The sequence below is a fragment of the Canis aureus genome, chromosome 7 (genome assembly GCF_053574225.1).
Source record: "Canis aureus isolate CA01 chromosome 7, VMU_Caureus_v.1.0, whole genome shotgun sequence".
Lineage (NCBI taxonomy): Eukaryota > Metazoa > Chordata > Mammalia > Carnivora > Canidae > Canis > Canis aureus.
This window is the reverse complement of record NC_135617.1, coordinates 14988788-15006941: the sequence shown is the minus strand read 5'-3', so window position 1 is coordinate 15006941 and position 18154 is coordinate 14988788. Positions and strand designations below refer to the sequence as shown.

The window sequence follows — 18154 nt, the reverse complement described above, 5'->3', positions numbered from 1 at the left end:
GTGCTTATTTACCCCAGAACAGAGCAACTTTGGGAAAAATCAAAGCTTTAGTGGTAATTGCAGTTGCTTTTTATTCTAGTCTCCTAACCAGGTTAGTTTCTGGAATCCTGTTTCCAGAGGCTCCTCCAGGTTCCCAAAGGGTTTGGCATGTATGCGCTGGGTGCTGGATCCCACTGTTTGCAGAAGTTTTGGGAAAAGCTACATCATTTGATATCGCTCTTGTCACCACCTGCCTTGCCATGTGACTCTCCCTGCCATCATTTTTAGCTACTTCTAAGTGCTGAAAGTTTTGCTCTCCTAGTGCCCATAGCCCTTTGAGCCAACCTAAATGGTCTGGCAGTATTTGTAATTACAGCTCCGCTGAGCATGCTGACTTCCTTTATGACCACAAAAAGGTGGTCAAGGTCATTGCCCAGCTTCCTATGGTTGTTCCCCTTACACCAAATTAAGATTGTCTACAAAGTCATATTCTTGCTTTCTCAGACTGGTTCTTTTTTTTTTCTAAGACAGGTTTATAGTCTCTTTTGCTGGACCATTAGTTATAAAGTCTCCCTCATTACTTCTTGCAGGGCACACTCATGAACCCAGAGTTACTGAGGGAAGGTGTGCAGATTAAACTCCCCAGCATAGCCCTAAATGCTAGATTACTGCTTTTCAAAAGTTAGTAGTTCCGTATTCAAAATTTTCAGCTGGGCAATCCTTACTCTACAAATATCCACTTAAAAAACTGTAGTATCTTTTTGTGCCTATTTCTCCTGAAATTGGTCTGAAAGATCAAATTAGATTATACATGGAAGCATGAAATTTTCATCTCTTCCTTCCATTGGAAGTTAAGTGAAACAGAAATAGCTATTATTGAATTACCTGTATTTCCAGCACTTAAGAATATATTTTTAATAACTGAAAGTGTTTTTTTCTCTAAAATAAATGTACTTGTTTGGGGAACTGCTTTTTAATCAATTCCATTACATTGTTCTTAATCTTGTATACCAATACTTTTTTTTTTCCTGATAGATAGAACTACTAGAATTTGGACTAAGAATTGAACTGTTAAATGGAGGCCAATGGAAGCTCCTAATTTTTAACACCCTAGTTACAAAATAGCAAGTGAAGTTAAAATTATTTTTATTCTTCAAATTTCAGTTTCCTTCCCTGAAATGCCGCTGAGAACAAGCAAATATTAAGCTAAGGTAGCTAGAAAGTGTTTGCCTGAGGAGCTAAATCTAACAGATACTGACAAAGGAATATAGAAAAAGTGAGCGTAAAAGTGAAAAACGAGAGTAAGTAAAAAGCTGACCTTCTATCTGGGTCATATGCATCCAACCCATGTTTGTCACACTGGGTCAACAGCCTCTATGAATGTCTTCATATAGAGCATCTGGACTTTCAGAAAAAGCCAGAGACCCACATACTTCAAGAAGCATAAAAATACATTTCAAGTCAGTCCCTTCAATTATAAAAATGTTAGCCAAAGAAGAAAATTTCCATAACTGAATTTTTAATTGAGTTTTAAAAAGTCCTCTCTACTTAAAAAAAAAAGTCACAATAAAACATTTATGGAACTGTATAGAAATATGTCCAACATAATCCGAACTTCTTGATTTTAATGTTTGAATCCAAATGCAGCATATATTTAACAATCCATTTGCTTTCCAACAAACTAAAACTTAAAGGAAAAAATACATTTTATCTTCCCAAATATAAGTGGCATAAAATTATATTTGGTTTTCATAAGCCAGAAGCATAACTGCCTTTGGCTAAAACTCAATAAAGAGCATAGATAATGCAGATTCCTTTAAATTAAAACACATTACGGCATAAATGTATGTGCGTACATGCTGGATGAATATATATAATCTGTAAAGTGAAGTCAAATATGCATTCCCTATTTATATAACAAAGGCTGAGGAATTTAGATGCCTAGATTACACAATACCTTGCCAAAACTTTTTATCCATAGAATAATCCCTTGAAAGTGGGTATTAAACAAAATAAAGTTTTGCCCGAGGTTTTAGCCCTTTTGGTTGGACTTTTTTCTTCACGCTCCACTCGCAAAAGATAAATTGTATATTTTTTACATATGTAAACATCAGACAAGCAGTATTATGCAGTCCTTGGAAACAATTCATTTCTTCAACTCTTCCTGTACACCTGGGTTGGTGGAGTCTTTGTCTCTGAGCTCTTCTGTTTCCCCCTTAAAAACAAACTCAGCAGGTACTGGGTGTTCCTGTGCCTTGGATTTCACAGCGTGAGCTGCATAGTTAAGGCTGGTATTTTCACTCCAATGCCAGTAACCTGAGAGGGGGTTGTAGAGCATTCCTGTCACAGTTTGAACTGATAGACCATCTGAAAAAAGCAATCAGAAGGGGTAGATTTAATAAGTAATTGCCTTCCAAATGCCAAGATTCTAATGTGACTCTAAAAAGGAGTCCTAAACTCAATGGGAAAAAATACTTTGTAACCAAGTACAAATCATTCTTCACTGTAGCACAGAACATAAACTCTAAAGCCAACTGCTTGGGTTCAAATTCCAGACTGGCACCTATTAGATGGTGACCCTAGGGAAGTCACTTAACATTTCTGAGTCTTAATTTTCTGTCATGTAAGGAACATATAGTCCTAGAGTTGTTAGAATTATATGAGATATGTGTATAAAGTAGCATAATGCTTGGAATTTGGTTAAAGTACTTAAGAAACATAAGCTTTTATTAGAAAATATCTTTCAGCAAGTGATTGTTCCTATACAGCATCTTTACAATACTTTTTTCTACTCTGTTTTCAATAATATTTATTTGCAGAAATCTTTAGAACTTCTTATATTGATATGATTGACAATGCTCCAATATTCCAAATCAAGTTTACTGATATACTGTTATATGAACAAAAAGCCTGAGACATACAAGAGTTAAGTACTCAGCAGGAATACCAAAAATCAACTAAATGTTTTTACTTGACAGGAATTCAACATATAAATCAAGAGCTCACAATGTGTAAAGCAGGGATAGGCACTGCAGGGAGTACAGTTTTCCTCCAAAGAGCTTACAGGCCAGAAAGGGGCTTAAAAACACCAGAAGAACCATAATATAAAGCATGCTATAAGTAGCACAAAAGACATAAAAGGAGACAAGGAAGTTCAAAGTATACCTGAGTATGGAGGAATCAGAAAAATATATATATATAATAAGCTGATACCCGCAGGGTATCAACAGGACAAACTGAGGATGAGTAAGTAATAGACACTTGTACTTCATCCTCTAACAGATGAGGACTAAGCAGCCAAAAAGTATTCACTGATCATCTGTGATTTGCTTGGCCCTAGGTTAGGTGCCACAGGTGAGAGACATGTGGTATTTAATACTTAATCCTAACTTCAAGGAGTTTGTGATCTATTTGAGAGATGAAACCAACATCCAGAGAATAGGCCCATTTAATTCAGTGCCAGGTTGTGTGATTAATAATTATAGATACATTAAAAGTTTGCTAAAGCCTTGAAAACCGGAAAAAATTCTTAATACTTACTTGATTCCAGAATGCTCTCTAGCTTTTCAGGTGAAATAAACTTCTCCCATGTATGAGTACCTTTTGGTACAATACCTGCAATTTGCTCTGCAAAAACAATTCCCAAGGCGTAAGACAGCTGTGTTTTGTTGATTGTAGTAATGAATAAAGAACCACCAGGCTAAAAAATATATATATATGGAGAGAAGTACCATTTTAGATGTCACGAGTATCAGTTAGGTAAAGCCTTGGCTTCCCCCACCCCCTTCCTTCCTTCCAAATAATTTAACTGCAATTAAGATGCATAAATATAAATAAAGTATAATTTACCAAAATACTTTTTTCTTTTGGGAAATGCATTATTAAAGGTAGTCTACTACAGATGTATTCACTGGGTTTATTCAACAGAGCTTAGAACTCTTAAAATCAAGCTGTGACATATTATGTACTTTCTTTTGTACATAACAAATACTTTATAATAAAAATATAGGAATGAGATCAGGCTACACTTCCATGTTACATGTCCACATTTACAGTCTAATGTGTCAACACTGTTTTCTCTTTGGATGCGGAGTCTAACTTGTTCTGTACAGCAGACAGTGCCACATCTTGTATAGGTGAGTAATGCCAATAAGTGTTCTCTGACAAAAACATTAATGATTGAGGTGGGACTGTTTTGTTTTGTTTTGATTTCATTAGTATAAAGAATATGAAAACATCAAGATAAACCCTTAGATGAATACAGACCATTTATGGGACTCTTTGGGCTCTTTTTTTTTTTTTAAGATTTATTTATTATATGAGAGAGAGAGAGAGAGAGAATATGCACTCGGGAGTGCTAGCACAAGTGGAGGGAAAGGTATAGGGGTCGGAGAGAGAGAGAATTTCCGGCTAGCTCCCCACTGAGTGCAGAGCTGGGTCTCCCGAGCTCAATCTCAAGACTGAGATCTCAAGACTGAGATCATGACCCGAGTCAAAACTAAGAGTCAGATGCTCAGTCAACTGAGCCACTCAGGCACTCTGAGTCTGCCAGGTTTTAGTGGCTGTATTTATGGTGTTTCCTATATTTACTCCCACAAATGACAAAGATTAATGTCTGTTCCCTCTTCTACATATTCTCATTACCTTGATGGGGATAAAATGCCAAAAAGTCCTTCTAATTATTACCTATATGTGTATGTGTGTATATACAGAGAGAATATATCTCAAATATCACCCCAAAACCAAAGAAAAAAAAGAGGAGACCCTGAAATGCTATAATGTGCCCTTTAATTATAAACTGAAATATAGGGCAGCCCCGGTGGTCCAGCAGTTTAGCGCCGCCTTCAGCCCTGGGTATGATCCTGGAGACCCAAGATCGAGTCCCACATCAGGCTCCCTGCATGGAGCCTGCTTCTAACCTCTGCCTGTGTCTCTGCCTCTCTCTCTCTGTGTGTCTGTCGTGAATAAATAAATAAAGAAAATCTTTTAAAAAATAAAAAATAAGTAAAAAATAAATAAACTGAAATATAGGGATGCCTGGGTGGCTCAGTGGTTGAGCGTCTGCCTTCTCCCAGGTAGTGATCTCGGAGTTCTGGGATTGGTTCTGCATTGGGCTCCCTGTGGGGAGCCTGCTTCTCCCTCTGCCTATGTCTCTGCCTCTCTCTGTGTGTCTCTAATGAATAAATAAATAAAATCTTTAAAAAAAAATGAATATCTAATCTATGGCCTACGGAATCTTAGTCTATGGAAACAGTGATAAGCAATGGTCATTTTCTTAAAAGGCTTTCCATAAATGCAAAATTAGTTTTAAATTCCACAATGCCAGCATTCCTAATATGTGTGAAAGAACCTCCATTCATACATACTGACTGACACACAACACAAAAAGTAACGATTAAGGGGTTTTGCTTGGAAAATAGAAGATAAGCCTAGTAAAACTCATTTAAGAGGAAACACCAAGAAACTATTACATACTGAAGGAAACTAAGAAGACACAGCAACTAAATCCAACACAGAATCCAGGGCTGGATCCTGACCAGAAAAATGACATTAGTAGAAACACTAATGAAATTTAACAAGGTCTGTAGTGTAGTTAATAGTATGATGTCAAGGCGCCTGGGTGGCTCAGTCAGTTGGGCATCTGCCTTTGGCTCAGGTCATGATCCTAGGGTTCTAGGATCGAGCCCAATGTTGGGATCTCTGCTTGGCAGAGGGCCTGCTTCTCCCTCTCCTTCTGCCTACTTGTGCTAGTGCTTTCTCTGGCAAATGAATAAATAAATCTTTTTTTTTTTTAATTTTTATTTATCTATGATAGTCACAGAGAGAGAAAGAGAGAGAGGCAGAGACATAGGCAGAGGGAGAAGCAGGCTCCATGCACCGGGAGCCCGACGTGGGATTCGATCTCGGGTCTCCAGGATCGCGCCCTGGGCCAAAGGCAGGTGCCAAACCGCTGCGCCACCCAGGGATCCCTGAATAAATAAATCTTTAAAAAAAAAGGTATGATGTCAATGTTAATTTCTCAATTTCGAGAAATGTACAATGGGTTACATAGAAGTCTAGGTTACATAGAAGTCTAGGACTCTGGTGAGGCAGGTGAGGTGCCTATGGAACAATATGGAAGGATGCACTCACTTTCTGGAGTGTGCAAATGCAGGGCTGGCACCTCAGCTTGAGTGTCTCCTTCCATTTTGTGCCCGACATGCCTCACTCGCCTCACCCTAGCTCCTATCCTTATTGTGTGAAATGTTAACAGTAGGAGAAACTGGGGGAAGGATAGATGGGAACATTCTGTACTATCTTTGTAATCTTCTCTAAAACTAAACTTACATAAAAAAGTATTTCTAAAAATTCTATTTAGGTAAGGGCTAAGCATTTCATCCTTTTAGCTCTTGACCTTAGGGTGTTACCTCCATTAACAACAGAGTCAATATAGTAACAACAACAACAACAACATTTTAAGGGACTTATTAAAAAAAAAAATTGGAATCACCTTCAGAGGACTACATTTGTGGCAAATTATGTAAGCATAATCATATAATGGGAAGAATCAGACTTGGAATCTACAGATTTGAACTTAAGTCCCACTTAAGTGTCCACTGAACTTTGACATAAAGACCAAGTGACCTCTGGATTCTTGGGAGAAGATGGTAAAGTTGGAGCTCACCTCCTCCCATGGACACACAAGGCAATAACTACATATCTTCCATGACTAAAGACAGAGCAAAAGCCACACTGAGAAAGGCAGAAGGGGCAGGGATTTGGTAGGGAACCAAACCCCTGGCACAGCAACCTATAATTGGGAGGGATATCACAGGCACAGAGGTCCACCCTGAGGAGCCAGGGGTTCAAGCCCCACTTTGGGTACCCCTGGTCCCAGGGACCAGCACTGGGAAGATGAGCTCCCATAATGTCAGCTTTGAAATTCAGAGGGGCCAGAAGGCTATGGAAACCAAGACTCTACTCTTAAAGGACTAGCACAATACCTCACTCAGGCTGACATTCAGCACAGAGTCAGCAGTTTGAAAAGCACCATGGTTATACATGAAGGAGATTTACTGACTAATTTTAGGGCATGTGTTGGAAAGGCAGGAATCTGCAAGAAGCTTTCTTCAGGAATGGAAATACTGGGGGACATATTTTTCTTGCCCTCCTTCAGCCTAGCTGGCCTGATTCTTATGGAACTAGTTCTGACATTCTCCATCTATCTAGCTAGCACTACTCGCCCTACTCTGGCATTCCCCCGTGGACCCCCCTGCCCTGGAGAGTGCCGATCTAAAGTAACTCCCACTCTGCCACACCCAGGAGGCAGCCTTGGTCAGATCAGTATTCTCCCAAAACAACTACTGCCCCACCACATCTAGTGGCATCCCCAGCCAGGACTGGGGCCCCTCCAAAGAAATTCCTTCTCTGGAGAGAGGATGGGCAGCCCCACACACCAGCTTGTGGGTACCAACTGCCGCTGAGCCACTCAAGCCAGCCTGCCTGGAAACCAGCTCTGCATCCCAGTAGATCTGCAGAAGTCACAGCTGGTCATTGTGCACAGCTGGGCTGAGGATCAGCTCTACCTACAGTGCTTGCACAGAGTTATAGCCCAGTCACAACCTGAGGCCGCACATAGCCCATACAGGGGACACCCCCAGAATGTCTGCTTCTGGTAATTGGAGGAAGGCACTACAGGGCCCACATGATGCCTTTTTGACACAAGGCCACTACTTTCAAGACCAGGATACATACCTGACATACCTAATACATGGAAACAAACACAGAAAGTGAGGAGATAGAAAAATATGTTCCGGGATGCCTGGGTGGCTCAGAGGTTAAGCGCCTGCCTCCAGCCCAGGGTGTGATCCTGGAGTGCCAGGATCAAGTCCCACATCAGACTCCCTGCATGGAGCCTGCTTCTCTCCCTGCCTATGTCTCTGCCTCTCTCTTTCTTTGTGTGTCTCTCATGAATTAAAAAAAAAAAAAAAAAAAAAAAGTTCCAAATGAAAGAACAAGCCAAAATTTCAGAAAAATACAAACAATGGAGATAAGCAATCTATCTGATAAGGAGCTCAAAGTGATGGCAATAAAGATGTGCATCAGATTTGAGAAAAGAGTGGATGAACTCAGAGTTCAAATCAAGAAAGAGAGAAAAAAACATAAAAAAGAACCAATCAGAGATGAAGAATACAATAACTGAAATGAAAAATACACAAGAGGAAATCAACAGCAAATTAGAAGATGCAGAAGAATAGGTCAGCCAGTAATCTGGAAGACAGGGTAGTAGAAAGCAGCTAAGTTGGACAATAGACATATGAAAAGATGCTGAATATCGCTGATCACCAGGGAAATGTAAATCAGAATCACAATGAAATTTCATCTCATACATGTCAGAATGGCTAAAATCAAAAACATAAGAAATAACCAGTGTTTGTGAGGATGCGGAGAAAAAGGAACCCTTGTGCACTGTTGGTGAGAATGTTAACTGGTGCAGCCACTATGGAAAACAATATGGATGCTCCTTAAAAAATTAAAATAGAAATACCATAGAATCCAGTAATTCCATTTCTGGGTATTTACTTGAAGAAAACAAACATTAATTCGAAAAGATGTATGCACCTCACAGATGGGAGAGGGGGTTAAAAAAAAAAGATACATGCACCTCTATGTTTACTGCAGCATTATCTACAATAGCCAAGATATGGAAGCAACCTAGATGTCCATCAATATATGAATACATAAAGAAGATACGGTAGATATATACAATGAATTATTACTTAGCTTTAAAAAAAAGAATGAGATCTTGACCTTTGCAACAACATGGATGGACCTAGAAGGTATTATGCTCAGTGAAATAAATCAGATAGAAAGACAAATACTATATGATTTCACTTACATGTGAAATCTAAAAAACAAAACAAGTGAACAAACAAAAACTAGAAACACACTCATAAATACAGAGAGCAAACTGGGATTGCTAGAGGAGAGGGGGGAGATAGGCAAAATAGGTAAAGGGGACTATGAGGTATAAATTTCCAGTTATAGAACAAGTAAGTCATGAAGATGAAAAATACAGCATAGGGAATGTGGTTAGCAATATTGTAATACCTTTTTAGGGTGACAGATGGTAAGTACACTTATTGTGATGAGCATTTTGTAATGTCTATAATTGTCGAATCACATGTTGTACACCTAAAACTCATATAATATTGTATGCCAACTATACTTCAATTAAAGAAAACAAAAAAGGGGGTGCCCACATGGTGCAGTTAGTTACGAGTCCAACTCTTGGTTTCAGCTCAGGTTACAATCTCAGGGTCATGGGATTGAGCCTCGTGTGGCCCTCCCCACTCAGCAAGGTCTCTGTTTAAGACTTTCTCTCCCTCTGCCTCTGTCCCCTCACCTCTCTCTCTCAAATAAATCAATAAATCTTAAAAAAAAAAAAAAAGAAAGAAAGAAAAGAAAAGAAAAGAAAAGAGAAAAGAAGAGAAGAGAAGAGAAGAGAAGAGAAGAGAAAAGAAAAGAAAAGAAAAGAAAAGAAAAGAAAAGAAAAGAAAAGAAAAGAAAAGAAAAGAAAAGAACGTGGATGGAACTGGAGGGTATTATGCTGAGTGAAGTAAGTCAGTCGGAGAAGGACAAACATTATATGTTCTCATTCATTTGGGGAATATAAATAATAGTGAAAGGGAATATAAGGGAAGGGAGAAGAAATGTGTGGGGAATATCAGAAAGGGAGACAGAACGTAAAGACTGCTAACTCTGGGAAACGAACTAGGGGTGGTGGAAGGGGAGGAGGGCGGGGGGTGGGAGTGAATGGGGGATGGGCACTGGGTGTTATTCTGTATGTTAGTAAATTGAACACCAATAAAAAATAAATTAAAAAAAAAAAAAAAAAAAGAAAAGAAAAGAAAAAACAACCCAACAAATAAAAAGGCCATGGGATGCCTGGCTGGCTCAGCAGTAGAGCATCTGCGTTGGGCTCAAGGCATGATTCCTGAGTCCAGGATCGAGTCCCACTTCAGGCTCCCTGCATGGAGCCTGCTCTCCTTCTCTCTGTGTCTCTGCCTCTCTCTCTGTGTGTCTCTCATGAATAAATAAATAAAATCTTAAAAAAAAAAAAAAACTGGCTAAGTGACCTTTGACAGCTCTCAAATTCTGATCTCTTTTGGTCCAAGTTGGTCACAACAGTACCTGCTTACCTTCCTTATCTGGTGGTACAGAAAATCAATGAGATCATATATATGAAATATTCCTTTATAAGCTGAAAGCTGTTATATATATCACATACAGAGTTACTTAAGAAATGTTATCTAAATCAATTTATATAAATTAAAAATGTTTGTTTTTTAAGTATCAATCCAAATCAATTTCTTAGTAACTGTCATTCAATATCTATTAGGAACTTAATCCAGAGTATACCAATGAAAAAAAGCTTTAATTCCATTGTTTGTAATTATGTTCAGCACCAACACTTTTCAAGATTCTGGGATATCAGGATACTGTATCTGGAAAAATCCCAGTATTGAGTGCAAGCTGAGAAGCAAATGTAATCTCCAGCAGAGATGCTATCCCCTAATCCTAGCTTCCTGGTTTCAAGTATTATAAAACTTATTTCTATGGATACATACACACACTCAAAAGAAAAGACAAACAAGTAAAACCAAGTAAGGCTTACTTTTAACACTTCACAGCAGCACTGTATAAATGTTTCTAGATCAATCACATGTTCTACAACTTCGGAAGCTACAACGGCATCAAATGTTTCTGCTGTCTCTTGCACAATCTCTTCCAGAGAACACGCTCTGTACTCTATTCTCTTATCTAGGACTGGATCAAATGATTTATGGTGCTGTGCTGTCTTAATGTTCTCATCCACAGGATCGATTCCAATAACTGAAGCTCCAAGCCGCCCTAGAGGCTAATTGGATAAAAAAAAAAAAGCTATTATCTTCAAGAAGAAAACAGAATACATGCTAGCAATAAAGAACTTATCAAAAAGGAAACAAGCTCAATCGTGAGGAACTAATTACTGGAGATTATTTATGAGTACATGGAAGTTCATTAGACCATTTTATATAGTTTGTACACATTTGACAATTACCATAATAAAAAGCTTAAGAGTGAACAATAGTCACAACAACAAAAAACTTATGAAGAACTATTTGAGAACAGCGGGGGAGGAGAGTTCTATATCCTATAGTACATTTACATGCACATAGTAGATTATTAACATACTTAAAGTGCACAAAAGTTATTGTGTTGATAGAAGACTACAAAAGAGAGCTGCAGGGCCTAAATACAAGTTTGCCTCATACAAGTTGAGGCAAGTATCTTTTTATAGGGGTGAATTAGTATTCTTCCAAGCAGTCCAAAGCACCTAAGAAGGGGAGAGCACCACAAGCAGGCAATACTCTGTTAGGTTTTGATACCAAAGCAAGTACAAAAGAATAGCTTATCATTGCATTTAAACCAGTGGAAACTGACTAATCTCTTAGAACAGACAACAAAATTTCCAAAGCTATTTGAAAGATCAGTGCTCAATTTTGTGCAAAAACAAAAAACAAAAAAACACCAAAAAAATCCTCCTTCCTGTGATTTTCTGAAATTTCTATATATTTTTTAAGAAAGTAAAAAGCATATATTAGTTTTATGATGGTAAAAACATTAAGAACGTTGTGCATTTCTCTTTTTAAAAATAAACAATACTATTTGTTAAAATGTTAAATGAATCATAAGCCTACATTTCTCAATTATTTTACCAGTTAAAAAATGGCAAAAAAATTGTAAGCCACCTAAAAATTGTAAACCACTTACTTCAGTTAACAATCCACCACCACAGCCAACGTCAAGTATCTTCATCCCAGACAAAGGTTTTCCTGGCTGGTGATGAGCAACTGTTTTTAAAAGATTGTCTCTTTTTTAAAAATCCAAAACATATAAAAACAAATTATTAATTTTGCTAATAAGATCTTAAAAGCGTACAGTTTTCAAGGATATATTAAATTCTCATTTTATTTTATTTTTTTTAAGATTTTATTTATTATTTGAGAGAGAGAGAGAAAGAGAGCATGCACAAGTAGAAGGAGAGGCAGAGGGAGGTGGAGAAGCAGTCTCCCCCCTGGGCAGGGAGACCTACACAGGGTAGTGGGTGATGGCAGGCGCTTGATCCCAGGAGCCTGAGATCAAGACCTGAGCTGAAGGCAGACACTTAACTGACTGAGCCACCCAGGCACCCCCAAGATTTGCATTTTATTTTATTATTTTTTTAAGATTTTATTTATTTATTCATGAAAGGCACAGAGAGAGAGAGAGGCAGAGAGAGAGAGAAGCAGGTTCCATGCAGGAGCCCGACGCAAGATTCAATCCTGGGTCTCCAGGATCATGCCCTGGGCTGAAGGCAGGCGCCAAACAGCTGAGCCACCCAGGCGTCCCTAAGAATTGCATTTTAAAAGACTTAGAGCTTCCAGAATGTTACCTAATAAATGGCACCCTCAGGTCATTCATAGAATGAAGAGGTGCATATACTCCTTGTTCATCCCACCACCTATGAGCCAGGGCCAGGAATGTTTTTATCTCGTTGCTGTCTACAGTAGTTTGAGAAGTACTGTATAGTCTTGTCCAAGGGTACCTAAGAGGTCAAAGTGAAGAGCCAGGCAAAAACAGACATTTTAAAAAATGTCACATAAGATCTATTATGTATATTCTAATTAACAATGTATCAGCTTCTAACTACATGTATTGCTCATTTTTGATGCTTTAAAACCAGGTTTTCTCATATAATCACACAGCAAATAAATATATTCACAGATGGAATGAAGTTCCATCAACAAAGTTAATTTGCTTTCAAAGTAAATTACAATAAAAATGGAATGTTTCAAAACTTGGCCTTCTGGGTCACATCTAATAGTAAGGATAATAATAACAGCAACAGTAGCAGAAGTAGAAATAGTAATAGTAACCATTTATTTTGCACTTACTATATGCGGGTACTATTTAAGAACTCCATATATGTCATATGTTACCTTATTTAACCATTCTGGCAACTCTATAAGGTAGGTACTATCATTATCCCTATTACACAGGTAAGAAAAGTGAGGCTTAGAGAGATTAAGTAAATGGTAGAGCCAGGATTTGAACCCAAGTGCCCCCATCTTCTCTTCATTTCTATTATCATCATGGTCTAAGATACCATCATCTCTTACTTGAACTATTTGTTGCCCTCATCTGCTTGCTTCCTACCATATCCCCCTTCAGTCTGTTCCCTACAATGGATCCAGAGGGTTCTAAAATATAAATATGATCATGCTATTTTCCCACTTAAAATACTTCCATGGTTTCCTAGTGATATTAGGGGAAAAAAAACCTCAAAATCCTTAGCATGGCCTATAGTGCTCTAAATTATTTGTTCCCCATTTTCCTCCCTCCCCAAATGTACTTTCTACTACTCTCCTCATCCTCCCCTTTCCAGTCCATGGGCCTTCTTTCATTTCCTTGCACTGACCCCACTTGTTCATTCCTCAGATACTTTGCATATGTTGTTCTCTCTACCTGGATCATTCTTCTCACATTCCCTTCCTTCCTGGCATACCTAATTAATTCCTTTTCATCCTTTAGATCTTAGTTTAAATGGAATGCCATCTAAGAAGTCTTCCCAGACTCTCAAAACCTGGGTTATATTCTCCTATTTTAACTCCCATATAACTTGGTATTTCTTCATGGAGCTATGTGACAATTTGATCATGTTTCCCCATTAAACACCATGAGGGCAAAGTATGGACTATTTCATTTACCATTTTATTCCCAGTGATTAGCACAGTTCCTGGAACACACTTGGTACTCAGGAAACATTTGTCAAATGAATAATCTAATAAAGAAGGCCCAGGATAGTATATAATTCACCTAAATTAAAAAAAAAATCAAATGGGATCAAGCAGGGACTAAACAGATCAGACATTATGCCAAATTCCATGTCAAAGTATATGACAGGAAAATCCTACAGAAGTTCTTGGGTAAAAAAGGATAAGATTGTTACATTAGAATACGTAATGCCATTAAAGTTTTCTTTTCTTTTCTTTTCTTTTCTTTTCTTTTTTTAAGATTTTATTTATTTATTCATGAGAGACAGAGAGAGAGGGGTAGAGACACAGGCAGAGGGAGAAGTAGGCTTCTCGCAGGGACTCAATCCCGGGACCTGGGATCATGTCCTGAGCCGAAGGCAGATGCTCAAGCACTGAGCCAACCAGGAGTCCCTGCCATTCAAATTTTTACTGTGTTTTTCTTAGTTACACAGAGTACATTCTACATTGATTACTTACTATCCTTTTGAGATTTAAATATGTTTCTTTAATATTATCCTATGAATATTATCGTCTTTTTTCATACTTCATGCAAAGCCTCAATAATCAATGACTAACATACCATAGGTAACAGTAGGTGGTTGCTTGGTTGTCTACAAATGATTTCACATACACCCAATTTGATTTTTTATTTTATTTTATTTTTAAGATTTTATTTTCATTTATTCATGAGAGAGAGAGAGAGAGAGAGGCAGAGACACAGGCAGAGGGAAAGGCAGGCTCCCTGTGAGTAGCCCAATGGGGGACTCGATCCAGGTCCCAGGACCCTGGGATCCCTATCCCAGCCATAGGCAGACTCGTAACCACTGAGCCACCCAGGTACCCCAACACCCAGTTTTAAAAAGAGCTAGCTTATTTACAAGAAGCAGCACATGCACAGAGTTCATACCTTAACTCTATGAAGCATTTTTCACAAGGTTAGAAATTGGTTTATAAAATACAAATACAAAAAGACATTACTTTGGAACGCCTGGGTGGCTCAGCAGTTGAGCGTCTGCCTTTGGCTCAGGGTGTGATCCCGATCCAGGGATCAAGTCCCCACACTGGGCTCCCTGCGAGGAGCCTAGCTGTCCCTCTGCCTGTGTCTCTGGCTCTCTCCAGGTGTCTCTCATGAATAAATAAATAAAATCTTTAAACAAAACAAAAAAGCCAAAAAGACATTACTTTGATTCAATCTTACCAACTGGAATTGTATAGTTATCTACCTTATAGTATTTATTGTACTCAAATCATTTATGATTTTAAGCACTGCATTGGCTGTGTCTTGTCACAAATGAGGAAGTCAAAAGTATTTCTCCAAGTAATAGTCTTACATTAAAAATAAAAGCTACCTTTGAATATAGATATTCAAAGGGTATGTACTAGGTGCTTGCTGTGTTACAACTTTTCTGTAAGTTTGACTTTCTAAATGTAGAAGTTGTTGGAAGAATATTTAGATAAATAAAAGATACCTTAATAAAACTACATAAGCTATTTCATACTAACAATGTTTATTAACATAATCGATACTACACTATTCTTGTACATGATTTTGTAAATATTTGCCACAGTAACGAATAAACTTACCTGTGAATTTTCATTCTACTCAAGCAGGCAAAAGTCCTTCTATAGGATTTGAACCACATGATTCTGTAATCACTGAAAACCCATGGTTTTGTTTGTGGGGTCCAATTGAACTGAATCTCTGAATAAATTGAAAAAAAAATTGTTAAGTAATCTCTACATCCTATGTGGGGCTCAAACTCACAGCCCCAAGATCCAAAGTCATATGCTCTACCTAACTGAGCCAGCCAGGCACCTCCGAAAATAAAAATTAGATGTCTAGAGAAAGCGCTGCACAGTATAAATTCCTGATATGCATGTAATTGAAGAAACTATTTTACATGGCAATCTCATATTACAATTGATAAACAAAAGGGTTTTCCCCTTAATTTTGGATTTTATTCTAAAATATAAAATAAAGGCCTTGCAGTCTGCCATCTAACTCTAATCAGAAATTTCTCCAATTTTATTTTTCAAAAATATATATATATATTTTTTAAATTTATGATAGTCACAGAGAGAGAGTGAGAGGCAGAGACAAAGGCAGAGGGAGAAGCAGGCTCCATGCACCGGGAGCCCGACGTGGGATTCGATCCCGGGTCTCCAGGATCGCGCCCTGGGCCAAAGGCAGGCGCCAAACCGCTGCGCCACCCAGGGATCCCTTCAAAAATAATTATATGTAAAAGTTTTTCATACCCTCCGTTTCCATACCAATATTATGCTGAACAATTACAAAAAAAAAAAAAATGATACTCAAAATAAAACTTTTAAACTAGGACAACACTAATTCTGAGATTAGTCAGAACTAGTTCAAATTCTGTCACGTTAGCTACATGAAATGGATTTATACATACGCTCAAACCCTTTTGCACAGAAGAAAAAACTGTATGTATGTGTGTGTATATATACATATCATCCTAAGATAATCACTCATCCAGTCTGTATGTTCACACTTACTAGAGACTTGCTCTATAAACTGGTTATTCTGCTGGACATTCGAGCGTTCAACAAACATTTAGACAAAGTGGACCTTACAGCAAAGAAAATTACCAGAAACATAAAGTTCACCCAGCTGATTTTTTTGACACTGGTGCAAAAGCAGTTCAATGCAGGAAAAATAGTCTTTTCAATAAATGCTGTTGAAACAATTGGATACCATAGGCCAAAAAAGGAAACCTTAAACCAAGGTCTCACATCTTGTACAGAAATGAACTTAAAAAAGGCCATGGATCTATTTTTGCAACTTCTCCCAAGTCTTAAATCATTTCAAAATTAAAAATCATTTAATTTTTTTTTTAATTAAAAAACACAAAAGGGCACGCCACAAAGCTCCCCTCCTACTTTGCTTTTTTTTCTACCTATCGGGGTATCTCGGAGATGGAATCATTTTTCCATGTGGACACACGTGGGTTTAAATGATCATTTCTGTCGGCTGCACTGGTTTTCATTCTATTACAGCACCGATTCTCAACTCTATTTGTGGGCCTGTGAGTCTCCCGTCGGATCCATTGTCCTAATTTCAGTTCTAACATTTTTTTCAGAGACCCCAGGGGCAGCACTCACAACCCCGGCGCCTGGGCTCGGCGGCCGGCTCCGGGCTCGGTCTCCGGTCACGGGTCCAGGGGTCAAGCCCCTCCCCGGGCTTGCACACTCGCTCTGGCTTTCTCTCTCAACGTAAATAAATGAATCTTTAAAAAAAAAAAAAAAAAAAAAAATCCCAGGGCCTAACACCCAGCCCCCGTTACAGGAGTTCCACGTAAAGGGCAAACTTAACTTTGTGGTTAGTATTAGGAGTTAAATAATCAAACTGTCTTCTACAAGCAACAGGGTCAGAGAGTTATTTTCTTGATTTTTATTTGCCCAATGGGGTTTGTGGAGTCCACAAAATAAAGCGGTATGGCTGCGTTAAACTCTTTCTGGAAAAAAAAAAAAAAAAAAAAAAAAGGTAAGCCTAGCGCCGAGAGGGCAGAGGCGGCGACGGCGCGGGCGGGCCCAGGCAGGCCCCGCGGGGCAGACGGCGGAGCCCGGCGGCCGCGCGCTCCTCGGCCAGGACCCCGCCCCCCCGCCGCCCCCCGGGAAGCCGGGGCCGAGGGGCCGAGGGGCCGAGGGGCCGAGGGGCCGAGGGACGGCCGAGGGGCGGCGGCGAGGAACGCGGGCCCCGTGGCGCTCTCGCGCGGCCCGAGCGCAGCTCAACTCCGGCCCCCTCCGGCCCGCGCCTGCGCACAGCAGCGGCCGCCACCCCGCGGACGCGGGGAAGCGACACTCACCTGCCCGAGCGGTGAAGCGAGCAGCCTGAGCTCGTGCGCCCCGGGACCTCGGCCCAAGCACTCCTAGGAGCCGATTCCCGCAGGAGCTTAGCTTGCGGCCTCCCCACATCGTGACAGAAGGGACCCGCCCCCTTTCCGGTCCCTCCAGCAAAAGATCCCCAACACAAAGGTTCCGAGATCCACGCGCACCGCCTGGGGCCAGCCTAACCACGGTGGCATTAATGGGGGTTAGAGACGCGGGACTCCACTCAGGCCCGACGTCCTTCAAACCGCGCGTGCAGCTAGGTTTCTGTGATCATAAAGGAACTTCCGAAGTCTCTGTTATGCCTGTTTCTATACGACCACCTCAAGCCTCACGGCCAAAGTAGTCCTGGATCCCGCTACTTCGTACCACGTTCACTTTTATTCTCGCGTAGCTCTGTATTCAGCAGAGAGCTCCCCAAGATACTTCTACTCCTGTAGGCCACTGACCCTTAGAATCACAGATGCATGGAAGCACCTCCTAAGAGTAGAATCGCTTCCCCTTTC

General features: G+C 39.6%; 1 protein-coding gene across 1 annotated transcript; it reads right to left on the bottom strand.

The window, feature by feature from the left end:
• Positions 1-1481: 1481 nt before the first annotated feature.
• On the bottom strand, positions 1482-17784 carry COQ3 (coenzyme Q3, methyltransferase). The gene is made up of 7 exons (XM_077902996.1): positions 17627-17784; positions 15384-15501; positions 12437-12589; positions 11776-11875; positions 10637-10879; positions 3520-3679; positions 1482-2346 (listed from the first exon to the last, which is right to left on the bottom strand). The coding sequence occupies exons 1-7, from the start codon at positions 17733-17735 to the stop codon at positions 2126-2128; spliced, it is 1104 nt and encodes a 367-aa protein (XP_077759122.1). The 5' UTR covers positions 17736-17784; the 3' UTR covers positions 1482-2125.
• Positions 17785-18154: the final 370 nt, after the last annotated feature.

Coding starts and splice junctions, on each gene's coding strand:
- COQ3 (XM_077902996.1), bottom strand. CDS start 17,735: ATGTGGGGAGGCCGCAAGCTAAGCTCCTGCGGGAATCGGCTCCTAGGA. Junction 15,502..17,626: donor TCGCTTCACCGCTCGGGCAG/GTGAGTGTCGCT, acceptor CAATTTATTCAG/AGATTCAGTTCAATTGGACC. Junction 2,347..3,519: donor AGAGAGCATTCTGGAATCAA/GTAAGTATTAAG, acceptor TGCTTTTTTCAG/ATGGTCTATCAGTTCAAACT.